The 14774-nt window shown below is 36.0% G+C and overlaps 1 protein-coding gene across 3 annotated transcripts in view; it reads right to left on the bottom strand.

The window, feature by feature from the left end:
* Nucleotides 4311-14774, bottom strand: part of LOC109835051 (protein SABRE-like) — a 75704-nt gene continuing 65240 nt past the window's right edge. For all 3 annotated transcript variants that reach the window (XM_020403049.1, XM_020403051.1, XM_020403052.1), the window contains 8 exons: nt 14199-14338; nt 10787-10859; nt 8319-8420; nt 8046-8225; nt 7404-7745; nt 7148-7315; nt 5869-6250; nt 4311-5230 (listed from right to left, as the gene is read on the bottom strand). In XM_020403049.1, the coding sequence (XP_020258638.1) occupies nt 5127-5230; nt 5869-6250; nt 7148-7315; nt 7404-7745; nt 8046-8225; nt 8319-8420; nt 10787-10859; nt 14199-14338 (1491 nt within the window). In that variant the 3' untranslated portion in view covers nt 4311-5126. The remainder of the gene's footprint in view (nt 5231-5868; nt 6251-7147; nt 7316-7403; nt 7746-8045; nt 8226-8318; nt 8421-10786; nt 10860-14198; nt 14339-14774) is intronic.

Below are 14774 nucleotides of genomic sequence, written 5' to 3' on the forward strand. Positions count from 1 at the left end.
AAAAAAAAAAAAAAAAAACACCCCCTACAAAAAAAAAAAACAAAACAAAACACCCCAGCAATACCATCAAACCTAATATGTCAATAATCCAAGCATGTCATCGAAAAATGTGAAAATAGTAAAATACCCTTAGCCTAAAAAAATCACCCTTCTAATTTTTGAGGTTCCACTAATTTTTGACAACTTAATTTTCACTTTGGTACCCAAAAGTTTGTGCACTTCCCGCATTGATGACATAAAGTATTTTTTTCAACACTTTGATACTCTAAAGTTTCAATCACGTCTACTTTGATACCCGTAAAGTATCAATTACATAGTCTATCCCGAAGTTTCAATTGGAGGAAATAATTTAAACAAATTCTCAGAATTGTGAAAATTAATATTCTACAAGAATAAGATTTTTTTGGTAATCCCTCGAATTGCTATTTCTACTTTTGATTGGAGGGATTAACTTCAAAATAAGTTAAGAATCGGGGGAACTAATAGTAATTCGATGATTGGACAAATGCCAAAATAGACCTAATACTATTATATTAATTCTAATATGCCCTCTTAAAGTTTTTTTAAGAACCCCCTTTAGCTCTTAACATTTTTTAAAAACTCTTTGAAAAGTGTGAACCACAAATTTCATGAGCAAAAGTACACCACCCCATCCAAAAAAAGGAGAAAAATAAAAAATTTATCCACTCATGTGAAAGTTACAGGAAGTGTTGCTGGGAGTTTTCTAAAAAATGTTGAAGAAATTTAAGTTTGATAACATTATGTTACATGGGCAAAATGTGTTGAAATCATATGAAATGTTGAAATCATATGAAAATTTTATTTCTTGCCATGGGAAAAATGTGTTGAAATCATATGAAATTTTTATTTCTTGCCAGCTCATGTGTAGTAGATCACATTAAACAGATTCGATTTTCGATTTCAGAATCTAAAATTTGAATTTAGGTTGATAGTATCACCATGTTGGATAGTGTTAGTAATAGTCAAGCTCATCTTTCTCTCTCATTGTGTGTATGTGTGCATATATAAGAAACTAAGAATACTTTGTACCAAGTACAAATTTGGTGTTTGGTAGTGACGAGTGCATGAGAAGTGACCATGTAACTACCAAGTACCAAAATGCATAATCATATATATATATATATATATATATATATATGTTTTGTGTGTGTGTGTGTGTGTATAGATATACACACACATATGTATGTATACATATATGTTTATATCATATGTGTGTGTGTACACACACACATATGAGGTGACATCTCATTTTGCTAAATGATCTACCAAGAGATAGCCATGTGATGAGACCACCTTGCTAGTCACTTCTCATAACCATCATTCCTATGTATATATGCACATTCTTTAGTATGATACTTTGATATTTATTAAACGTATTCAATGTGTGCCTGACCACAATAAGTAGATGGTTTCTTTCTAGACTGTAAGCTCTTGTTGTTATGATAAAATAGTTGGGTAAAATTTCTTTAATGATTTTTCGGAAAATTTCCAGCTCTGTGATGTTTTTTAGCCAAATTCTAGTTGGCATTTTCTCCTAAGTTTCTACTATTGGTTAGTGATTCTAAACATATTTTATCTATATTTTTATTTGCTTACATTTTGCTAAATATGTTGAAGTTACATTTTAGGATATTGTATTTTTACATGCACATCATCTGATCTGATCTGACACTGATATTTACTACGTATCACTGATATTTCGCAGATATCCGCAATCCAATATGGATTTTGGTCGTGCAATATTTTCTCGGTATTTGATATTTGAAACCTTGGGTATGATCATGTTCGACTTACAATGAAGCAACTAGAATGCAATTACATAAATGTGTGACTAAACAAACTTCTATAATTGCTCTAATATACTAACTACTGTAATACTTTCCTTTTACCATCTTTTATCTGCTTAAATTATTTTTTAGAGAATAATGGGTATCCTTGTATGTGAGGACATTCTCTCATATGACGATGATGTGTCTCAGTCCCAACTAAGTGATTTAGGAGAGGGAGGGAGGGAGGGAGGGTTGGTTCCAGGTATCTTGACATAATACTTGTTAACCTCCTATTTTTGGCATGTTGATTCATGTATGTGTGGTTTCAGGATGTTGTTTACTAAGCCCCTTTTCTTAATGCTGAAAAAAAAATCATAATTACCATAAAGCCCAGTAAATAAGTGATTAGTTTCTTCAACTTCAATCTTCCACCCTTAATCTACACATTTTCATTTTAGACTCCATATTTATTGCTCCTTAATCCCAGAACTGTTTTGTTTGTGTGTAATTCAGATATCTTATCGCAGTTGAATCCTCTTTCTTGTGAACTCACTCTAATGTTTGTGATACTTTATGAGTTGCATGTTTTTCAATATTCAGGTTTGTTTTTAGGACAACATTATCACTGCTTCGCATGCGGGCATGAACAGTGGGTTATGTATGATGACCAGACATGTGATATCCACTTTTCAGTAACTATATATCTTAAACGACGCGTTTTATAATCCAGCTAATAATGCATCCAGATTATTGGGGTTTAGGATGATGCTGTTGTTATGTGTGAAAGGGGCCATTTGCAACCTCAAGTCCTTTTCTATGAGGCCACCTAAGTTAGGTTTTCAAATAATCCTCTCCTCTTAAGGCACGAGAACAGCTTGCATCAGGTTCAAACGACCATTGTGGACGTCCATTAATCAGTTGCCTTGCACCTTCATCATTGATCATTTCATTAACTACGTAAACCACCATAAAAATTGCCAAAAATTGGAGTCACTAATTAATGGGGGTAAAAGTTCGGGTGGGTCCTTGGGGGAGGACATATTTGTTGGACACCACAAAGCATTTGCAAAGTAAACCCCTTGATCGCAGCAAGTATAGTAAGAAAGTAACAGAGATTTTCTCTTAATCTGTTATCTGCACTTTCGTTCGAGCAGCAGCCTACAGGTCTTTTGTTTTTGCCAGGAAGGCGGGTAGCTTCCTGCAGTCTCTTAAGGGGCTTGATTGGCTATATCCGATATTACGAAGACTGAACTGGCAGTTTCTCATTATGAGAGATGATATCTCTGAGTTGTAAGTTGTTTGCATGTACGTGCACAGCTTTTTGCGCCGTGTTGATGAAGATACTTTTGGCTGTGATACTGATTCCTCCATTGAGTTGGTAAACTAGTGAGAAAATGACCATTTTATTATTTGTTGTCAGAAAAGAGAAGGGGATCAATAGAACAATGTTTTTCGCCCCTCTGATTCGTACTTTTGCTTATTTGCATAGGGGTCATGTAACTAGTACTATGATCAGAGTTAAAGTCAATATTGAAATGATGAAAAGCAAGAAGAGTCGGTATTTAATGTTTTGCGCCAAAACATCCGCTCTTGAGTTCTGTGGGTTAGAATCAGTTATCTCTGTTTAACTGCTTGTAAGCAGTGACATTTTGAGTTGTTTTGAGAAATGTATGTAAAATTACATTTTTGCCTATTGAGCCATTTTTACCCTCCAAAATCATTATAATTAGAGGATGTTGACGTGGATCAAAAGTTGACTGACCTTTTACAGGTTACTTTGTTTCTTCTTCTTCTTTTTCTTCCCCCGAAAATGGTAAATATGACTGAGTTTTGCATTGGAAATACTGTTTTGTATTTTCTTTTAGTTGGATAGAATTTGAGAGGTGTTTCTTGTAGCTTTATATCTAATATTTTTCTGGCGTGGTTCCCACCTTTCCCTAAGCTTTTGATGTGCATTCAAGCATGCCCAGAGTAATTGGTTGAAGGAGACCAGACATCCTTTGAAGACGCTCTGCTGTCGCGCCGGAGGTTTGTGAGTTTGGGCGCAATCTTCTAATTGTCAACTTGCTTGCCGAATTGATGAGAATCCATGAATACATCTTTTAAAGCTAACGGTAGCTTAGATGTACCATGTGCATGTGAGGGGGAAAAAAACAACTGTGTTTATCACCTGCACACTAATCATACGGAAGGGAAGCAAGTGCAAAAAAAGGGGGCAAAAAAATGGCAGAACACGAGCACATAGGGACATGATGATTTGAAACAACAGTTATTGTCATAAATATTATTATCCTTAAAAACAAACTCCAAAACTTACTGATTATCCTTTAAAAAAAAACTACAAAACTTGTACGAGGTTCGAACATCCATCCCTGCCCTCTCTTTTACTTTATCGAACTTATCAAGAAAGCAACCTACTAATCTTCAGACTTTATCAAACTTATCAAGAAAACAACCAACTATTCTTCAGAGCTAGGAAAGCCAAAGCTTACATCAGTAGGTTATGTAGACATGATCGCAGAGAGAATTCTCATAACAGAGTTTAATGAATTATAAACAAAGTGGGCAATATGCCTCAAAATTCCAGCAAAAGGTCATAGTACGGCAAAGTGCCAATACACTTGGATTAAAAACAATAAACATCATAGCTGATAATTTTATCTCGTCCCGATATTCATATACACAAGTATTACATTGGGAAAATGTGACTAGAAAGTTCTCAGCCGCCACAATCTTCTTTAGATCTACAGTTTCTACATGTCCTCTTAGCCATTTCGGCTTGTTAGTGGTTTCACTTGAACCCATCGGCAGCAGTGAGATTCTATAGCATAAAGTTGTCATGAGAAAAAAAGGGATCAGAGACATTTTTATTGTATTCCCCCCTGCATACAACCGAGTCATTCCCAAATAACTTCTACAAAAAGTAGGGGCATATGAGAGAAGTTAACATAAAGGACAGTAGGACAGTGCCAATCCAAATAAATGGCCACGTATATACATTCACCAGAGAGGAGTGTTGATCCTGATATGAGCTTCCAGTCCTCGAGGATTCTGACAGCAGGATTTCCTTTGTGCTGTCAACCAGTTGTTACTGTCATTACCGCTGCCGATCAGACCATTCAACAAAATTTGAAGCATCTCTCGACAAAACATGCATTTATTCTTGCTAAGCAACAAGGTCCCTCAATCTCTTACCCAGAAAGGCTTGATACTGTAACAAATTTGGATTTTCCCCTCAACTCATCTTGGAAGATTTCTTCCCTCAACCATTTCTTAACAATGCTTTCTGCTTGCCAGCATATTCGAGAACAGCACCTAATAATTTCAGATTATACTCTAGTCGTTGAAGTCTTCATAGGATGATCCACCAGAAGAATCACTTTGGAACGGGGACTCCCTCGGTGATGATGGATGTGACTCCTGTTCTTGTAATGCAGTCCCTGAAGAAAAAGAATAAAAATTATGCAACATTAAATAGCAAACAAATGCTGAGAGAGAACAAGCAGATTTGCTACTAATATAATCATCTACCCTTGGTGATATACAACACGTACTTGGTACATATTTTAACAAGAATGGTTGCCGATTCTAGCAAAAACAACTACGACCAGACAAAGCATATACTAAACCAAAGGGTAAATCACCTCATTTATTAAATGCAAAGAAAGGGTATAAGAATGGTACTAAGGCTTGGACCAATCATAAAGCAAGCAGGTCCCGAGGTTAAGATCGTTTTATGACCTTTTCCAAAAAAAAAGCTCGAATAATAGTTCGTTTTATTGCACCCGGAGTTCTTGAGCTGCTCTGGTGGTAATTGCGGGGCGCGTAGTGGAGGGCGCGCCGCCCGTGGCCCGCGCCTATCCTCCAGGCCCATTCTAAAACAGTCTTTAAGGAAAAACCCTCGGCTCTCCTGACTACATCAAAACTAAACCCCACGCAGGTCCAGCAAAGGAAAAATCCTCTAAGATAAAGACTGGTTGACATGCAAGGGGATCAAGCTATACACCCATGCATAAGAATTCATATAGAAGTTAACTCAAGGGTGTGAAAGTGAAATATTGTGATCAAAAGAAGTCACCTGAAGTCTTCGGTGCTCTCGAGCGGAACTTCTTTGTGTGCCTCCGTATGAGCTTTTTGGCTTTTGTTATTGTAAGTTGCCTGGCAAATGGTGAATATTCAGTATCACTCTCACTCCACTCACCTTGAAATTCACTGTCTGCCTCTCCTCTCATTGTTCGCAAAACAAATGCCTTAGCTTTGCGGCGCTGAGAATTGAACAGTCCTTTTACTGATGTAACGAATCCATCACCAGCTCCATCTGTTGGACGCTTGGCAAATGTTAAAGGGAATTGATCAGATTTCCCAGGCAGACCACCATCACTATCACTGAGATTGAGGTCAGGTACGATGTCTCCATGTGGCTCCCTCAGACTTTGGGATTTATCTTTGAACTTTTTCCCCTGAAGATTAAGCAATGGGTCAATTAGATTTTCATTATTACATTGACATTCAATGGAGAATAAATTGCAACCACAGAAACAACATAAATACATTGTAACGAGTAACTGCTACAAAAATTGACCTAATTTCTTTTGTATCATGAGCTTGCAATACTTCTGTCACAGGTTGCTGTAACTGCATCAAAAACTCTAAAGTTACGGTGAGGGCTAAGGGTTATAATTTTACATTCTAACATGCTCCTGTGAGTTGAGTGTTTTTTTCATGGGCAGAAAGCTGAACTCATGATGGTATCTTTGTTTCTTAATCTGTTTTGAATTTGTGGCTGGTGAGCATTGAACACGGGTTGCTCTGATACCATGTCATGATACTATGTCAAAAGACCCTTTCACTACACCAAAACTCCAAAGTGGCAAGGCTTGACGGTTATAATTTCATACAGTACAATTTTTAGGACAGAACTAGCAATCAAAATCTGAACTGCCTCCCCTGATTAAGGCTTTTATCAGCTGGTCTCCTAGATATTAAACTGAAAATTCAAAATTATCAGGAGAAGAAAAAAATTAGAAGAGCCTGATCATAAAATCAAGATATACCGAAACACCCCACTGGATATAACTGGCACCAGGATGAGGCTTTGTTATGAGATGCCACAGGTTTGAATGCAGACCATGATCATTGTTGAGAGGAAGAAAGGGGGAAAAACATATTTACTTAAAACACAGTGCATACCAGATACATTTCATATACCACAAAGGAATTACTTATGAAACATCTGAACAGATAACGGCATCGCACATCTTAACTTCTGTCTTCGACAGGAAATAATAATGTAAACAGTTTAAAGTTGCAATAGTTAGTAAAATATGGCTGGGTATTTGTAGGTGCATCCTACTTGCCTGCATTCCTGTTACGGACTTTAGAACTCCCCATATTATATGTTTTTTAACTCGTGAAAATAGCCTCCGCCAGGTGCCTATGAAATCATCACGATGAAATGAATCCATCAGCAGCCTTAAGTCACTGACTGCGAACCTTGAACCCTCGTAAGTAACCAGCAACTCGACCTATGATGTTTGCGTAAGTAATGATCAGTATGCATATTTGGAAAAGTTACATTATCCAGATACATGAGATATAATGTTAAAGAAAAACCTGGCTGATTTTTATATTATGGAATTCCATCAGCTTCCTAGACTTCACTCTTTTCTCATCCTGAGCCTTCCCAACTTTCTTTTCTTCGTGAGATAAACGACCTGGTCTGACTGGCTTGGAATCTTTCGTTCTACCTTTAGATGTCTCCTCATTGGCTGACTGCTGATTTTCTGAAGCAGAACTTAGAGGGCCACTTTTTGCAGCAAAGCTTTGTAAAACAAGTTCATTAGCCACCGACTCTGCTACAGTGTCTTCCCACGATCTGTCAAATGATGATGTCCGTCGAAGCTCTGGATTGGAACCAGATATACTATTTCCTTTCATAGGTGGTACTTTTGACACCTGCATGAAGAATCCACCACTTCAGGAAGAGGTATTTAACAAATTTAGTTCAGACGAATTGGCTGTGATTAACAAATCTCAGAGTATTTGCATAGTGCCATCTTGTTAGACTACTTCGAATGTGCATGCATGGTTATCCTTGCAAATAACTTCATCAGTTGATGAGTTACTGATCTATGAAGCTTCCATTGTTATGATTTCAAAGTTTTATGCTTTCATGTTTCTCTAATCATTCAAAATTCATTTCAGAATTCTAGTCCCTTAACGCATACCAAATTTCAAGTTTTCAGTAAAACTCACATGAGAAGAGTCAGCATGACTGGAAGTACTAGTTGTCAAGGAGGTAGTACAACTAGCACCTGCTTTCCTAGGGACCTCAGATTCTCTAGTGGGTTGGCTACTTGATGCAGTTGTATCAGGGCCCGATAAGCTTTTCCTTACCCGTCTTGCACCAGCACTGGTTGAAACTTTCCATACCTCCTAATTATGTATTTAGGAAGAGAAATGAACAAAAAGTTAGGAGGGAAGACACTAAACATACCCCTAAAAAACACCAAAAGCATTAAAACTAACCTGCCGTCGCTGTGAATCTTGTTCTTCTTCTGGGAAGAAGTATTCCCACATCATCCTATACATTGTTTCAGCCAAATGTATCTTCAGTGGATATATATCTACCTGTCATTGTCAATTAATAGTGATTTTCATGAAGCAGAAACACGCCAATCAAATATCTATTGAGAAGTCGTCCGCAGTATTTATATAGCATGTAAGTGATTGTCCAGTTCGAAGGTAATAACAAGACCTTGAAATTTCTAGTTCAAACAAAAATAAAAAATAAAAAAATTAAAATTAAAAATAAAAGTCCAGATTTCTCTGTTTGATGTCAGTCAATCTGGCCTAAGGTGTAAGCTCAAGTCCAGAACAAAATTTAGTTCCGATTCTTATTTGTTAAATTTCTCAAAAATTTTAAAATTTTGTTGCCTTATCATTACAGAGGCATGTATATTTAGAACAAGATTACTAATTATTATTTGTGGCTTAGTTTCTAAGAGGTTAACTAAGGGTCTGATCCTATGGCCTTTATAATAAAAAGGATTCATGCTTCCTCATATAGAAAAATTGAATTTTATACAATACCTTGTGATTTCCCTTCATATTACTTAGTCTTTTTTTTTGCATGCACGCGTAAATGTGAAGCGCATTTGATGTGAAATTCTAATCAGAGAGTAAAAATTCTTTTATCTATAAATTCTCTTGCTCTTCTTTCGCCTTTCTTTTCAAATTCTTCTGTTCTTTGGTTTGCTTTAAACCGTAAACCTAAATACCTCAAAACCTTTTCCAAAATTGTCCCCTGTTATCAGGTTGTGGACAAGGAAGACTGACCAATACTTGATTTACTTGCATCCGTCATGATTTCCAACGAATCAACTCATTACAATAGGGATATTATTCCCATCTAAGTGTCAACATTAGATTATACGTAGAATATGCATTTTTTTCGGAAGATATTTTGCTTCAATGTTCACAAGATGTAAAAGAAGTAACACAGATATTTTTTTCAATCAAAATTTAAATAATGAAATTGACAAAATGATGAGACAATTTTCTATATGCAAGAACTATTGATTTGGTACTGAATCATTTGGCTATATCATCGCTTGAGCCATATTAAAAGTCATATTGCTGGCTGTTTTGGAAATAACTTTGCAGGATATTTGGGTTCATATGGAAGAGATTTTGAGGATCTATAGATGAGGGGTAGACAGAGAGAACCTCATCACAGAATGTAACAGTAATTGGTTACAGCAGCATGCAAACAGTAAGTTTTCTTCAAAGGATAAACTTATGATTTTATCTTGATGAACGGATATGAGAGATCATTTTAGTTTTCTCTAATAGGTTTAAACCTAGAAAGGTCAAGTCTGTAAAAAGGGCAGCTCAGTTAAAACTGTAATCATCACAATATGTTTGGAAATTTTGAGATAAGCCATGACCACAATTTTAACTGACATAGCCTTTGTATAGGTAGTAGACCTACACAGACACCAATTAAAAAAGGTGCAGATCTCCAATCATTTTGACACGTCTCTCCGGTCATCAATTGAAGTAAATATGTTTTGAGCAACTCACATCTGCTTTCAAGTTTCTATTCCAATTTTCAGGTCTTCAACTTCCTGATTCTAAACAATCTACTTCCATCATGATGCCATAAAACGATACAAACATAAATGAAGGTTTAATTGTGAATAAACCCCCTGTAGTATCACCTAAGTGTGAATAGGCCCACTGTAGTTCTATTTCTAGCAAATAGACCCCCAGTGGTATTAGTCCAGGTGCGAGCACTCCCCTTAGTGAAATTTTTTGACTCTTTTGAAAGTAAAAAAGAATTAGCAATTGGGGGTCTATCCTCACTAATAGAACTATAGGGTGCCTACCTGCCTCATCAAAAAACTTTTTGATGATTTTAAGAGTAAAAAAAGATTTACTCAGGGTTCCATTCACAAAAATAGAATTACATGAGGTCAATTCGAATTGGGTAATACTGCAGGGGGTCTGTTTGCAATTAACCCTGAATCAGAAGATAGACCCTAAACTCAGCCCTAACAATTCTGAAACTACTGTAGGATGACTGAAATTATCGTACATGCTAACATTACTAATGACATGCATAATTGAGGTACAGACATACACGATAAAGCAATGACTCTGGAACAGTTATACAATTATATACACCGTCAAGAACTCAGAACTATTCGATGTACCAAAGCTATCTTTTGAACATATTTCCAACCTGACTTTCAGTGTGTATACACACACACATAAATACACGTGGATACGTGCATATAGATATATGCATGTATATGCATATACACATACGTACATAAATATATACACACATACATACATAGAAATACATGCATCTAGATATATGTATCGTATACATATATACACACGCATGTTTGTATGTATGTGTGTATATGTACGTACGCATGCATGCATGTATGTAAAAACCAAAATGGAAAAAAATCTGTTGAAGTGACCTGGAAAAGTTCCAGCAGTGAATTTCCATCCTTAGGAGCTCCCTGTTTTGCGTTAACACGAAGCATAACATTTCTGCACTCGAATAATGAAGTTCTCCAGTAAGAGATTTTTTTTTCCTTTTGAACAAAACATATAAGACTTTTATGGAGAAGAAAAGCAAAATATCTGCATATTAACACATGAAATGTGAAGAGAGAAAAATAACAGAGAGAAAAAAAAGAAAGATGTGATGACCGAAACAAGCAAAATCAACAAGGTGATAACACAAATTCCATAATCTTGAAGAAAAGGTAACAATATATGTCTGAATATGCTTGGTTTTGATTTTCACATGGTTATTGGACTTCCCAAGGTCTATAAACAACAACATAACTGCTACAACCTACACGGACTGCAAAAACAATCCAAAAGTTTATCAAATATGAGCATTGGTTCCTAGAGGCACACGACACACACATTTGATTTTGTTGTATCCTGAGAATTGCCAAGTATAATAAGCCCTTAAAAGTTGACCACGTCATATTAATGGGCTGAGTCCTATAATCTAAAAGCCTAACCCGGGTGTGAGCATTGTTGATCTCTCTAACAATCCGAGTCCGAGACGAAAGACGTCTTCAAGCCATGATCTATTAAAGGAACCGAGTCCAAGACCAAAGGCGTCCTTAGTTCGAACTTCACTAGTGAATATCTTGAACGACGGAACGACCTATCAGCCTCACAACGTCATTCGCATTTAATGCATAGCTAGTTGGCGCCCATACTTTGTTACCCAGTCACCATCACATTTAATGCAGGACTAGCATCATTATGACTTCTTGAGCCAAAGTCATAATGACCCCTTGGACAACGTCATCGCTTGCTCCATTCTGTCACTATTGCATTCACTATTTTAAAAAGCCTCCGTCTAGGCGGTACCTAGGCCCGCCTAACTAGCACCTAGCACCTAGACGACACCTAGACTGGCCACCTAGATTTTGGCAGTGTTTAGGGGAGCATTATCTACTTACATGGACTGAACACTTTAGCTTTTGATCATGATTTTCTGTGTTGCGGTCTCTATGTCCTCTAACCTCTTTCAAACTCCTTTAACCTCTAAAATATGAACACCTCTACTTCCTTCTCCAACCTTTAGCAAAACCTCCTCGACCACCACTTGAAGAAAAAAAATCCACCTAGACACCAGTCTGACACCTAAGCTTTCTATAATATTAATATTTACTATCAAATATGGTAATTAAAAAATAAAAATAGAAAACCTCCTAGGCTATAGGCGTCGGGTCCAATGACTAAGCATCCTAGCGCTTTCTATAATCTTATTAATTATTTTGACTATTTAGTATTTAAGTATGTATGGTTTATTGTGGATCTAAGATTGATATCTTTTTTGGGCAAATTTATATGAATTTAACATATTTTTCTTAATTATTATAATTAAATAATTTAAAAAAATAGCCAAACACCTAGGTGTCGCCTAGGCGTATGCCTAGGCGTCTAGGCGCTAACTCAAACGCCTAATCCGCCTAACATCTTCTGTAACATTAATCACATTAAATATCAATATCGCATTAAATGCAAAGATGACTCCTTCTACATGCCTCCAAATGCGTAAAGTGCACTCTAAATGATCGATTGCACAGACCCGGTCGAATTACCAACGTGCCCCTATGAATTATCTATAAATAGTGGATAGTCCCACTACACCAAAGTACTCTGGTTAAAACTCTGAAACTAGCTTGCTTAATCAGTCACTAACTTGAACATCGGAGGGCACGCCCGAAAGAACCTCTCTCGCCCTCTAACAAGTGTTAGATATGCAGGGATCCAATTCCTCCTGATTAATCAACCATCATAAAACATAAGGGACCCTTAACTCCTCCAAATATCCACCCACTCATACAATTAACTTTCCGAACTAAACAGATTATGTACTAAAAAGTAACATATAGATCTAATCTAGCATCTATATCAATCTATACTATACTAGCAAAATACCTGCCAATGGCTGCAAGATTGCGACGCTTCGCACTCAAGTGGACATGTAATTTTCATCTTCCCTGATATTAATTATTGTATTCATTTTTCATATGCCTTCTTCTTCTCTATGTTCCTACATTTAAAATGAATTTGAAAACTTCTATTTTTCTTGACATCAATGATTCAGCAATAATTGTAATTATGAGTGCAACAACATGGTAGTTGTAAGATTGTGCATTACATATGGGTTAACACTAGTAGACTGCTAAATTATAAAACAAGGCTGAAACATTTGATGGTGCTGCTGCACAAGAATAAAACAGTAAATCTAAGACCAATTCCTTTTGTCTCTCAAGGCTCAAGCTTTCTTTATTTATAGTTTGGTCCAATTTTGTCAAGTGACCTGTTAATTAAAATAATAACATTCATACACCATTTTTAATTGTTTCAATAAAAATCATGGATTAGTCTATGCTTGTTGAGAAGCGTGTTCCTTATGACTATATCCTAAGCTAGGGGAGTTAAGGGGAAGAAGATCATAATACTCCTACCTCAGAAAATTAATTTCACACGTCCAAACTTATCCTCATCTAATCCTCAATTCTGTCTATAAGTTGACAGATGTGTTCATTTATGATTCCATCTTCACTCTTACAGGTCATTGCTCAATTCACAGATGCATCATTTCTCATCCCATCTTCTCTTTCTCTTTTACAGGCCATATCTTCTGTTCGCATATATATACACACAGAGAGCGAAAGAGAGAAAAATGGGTATGCTTGGTACCAAGCACAAAAAATTGTGCTTGGTACCAAGCACAAAAAATTGTGCTTGGTAGTGAGGTGGCATAATCCCCTCCACTCATTCAAATGGTTGCATATCCCCATGCACTCCTCAACCAATGTGAATGTGGTACCCCATTTGAATGAGTGGATGAGATTGTGCCACCTCACTACCAAGCACAAAATTTATGCTTGGTACCAAGCATACCCATATTTCCTCATATATATATATATTATATATATATATATATATATATATATATATATATCATATATATATAATGAGATAGATAATATCCCATGATCTGCCAATACTTCAGGTGGAAGGATAAAAATCTTATGTAAATAATGAAAAGCCAAGTTAGAAAGATAAACTACTATTTATTTAAAATAAAGATTATCTAACTCTAAAGTTATTAGAGGCATGGTCTTACTTTAATTATGCATTTCAAATACCTAACAAATGAAAATTTTCATCACTGTTATAACATATAAGTTTTCTTTCATGCAAGAAGGCACAATGTTAGAATATAGGTCATCATGTTAAAGAACACTTATAAGGAAGAAATTCAGTTGCAGACTAGCTATAGAAAAATCATCTACAATACGAGTCACAAAGTTAAGTACGGGAGAAAGATTAAGGATACAATCATACTTTCCCCATTCAGGAGGTGCATTCCAGGCAGATAATAGCATATCAGACTTTGAGTTTGGCAGGCAGTTTCTCACAACAAATGATTTTGTAGTGAACAGACAAACACCAATATCTTTGTAATCACGGTCAAAATCGAAGATCTGTTGACAGATGTACAATAAAAACACCTCAAAGTTAAGAAGCAAAACATAAATCGAACACATGGATCAAGTTAGGAAGTAAATCACAATGAGTACTAAATTTAGAAGCAAAAAAATCCAACATGTGGAGGACAATGTGTGACGTAAGCTTTTGGTATGACATTCCTTGAGCATACATAGTATTACTGCTTTCTAGAAAAAAGAAAAAGATAAAAGAACTATATACAATTTCTGTAAAGTTAAGCTTGAGAGCTATGTTTAAGTAGTGGAATCAATTTATTTACTGAAAAAAAACATTTTCTCAAGTTAACTAAATTTCTCTACAAAATAGGACATTTTTAAAGTCAAATACAAACTAATATACTACTTACGAACAATTTTGATTGGTGCATTAGGACTGGCTCCAAAGCCTAGCGATATGTAAGGGTAGCGTTTT

The sequence above is a fragment of the Asparagus officinalis genome, chromosome 3, assembly GCF_001876935.1.
Source record: "Asparagus officinalis chromosome 3, Aspof.V1, whole genome shotgun sequence".
Classification (NCBI taxonomy): Eukaryota; Viridiplantae; Streptophyta; class Magnoliopsida; order Asparagales; family Asparagaceae; genus Asparagus; species Asparagus officinalis.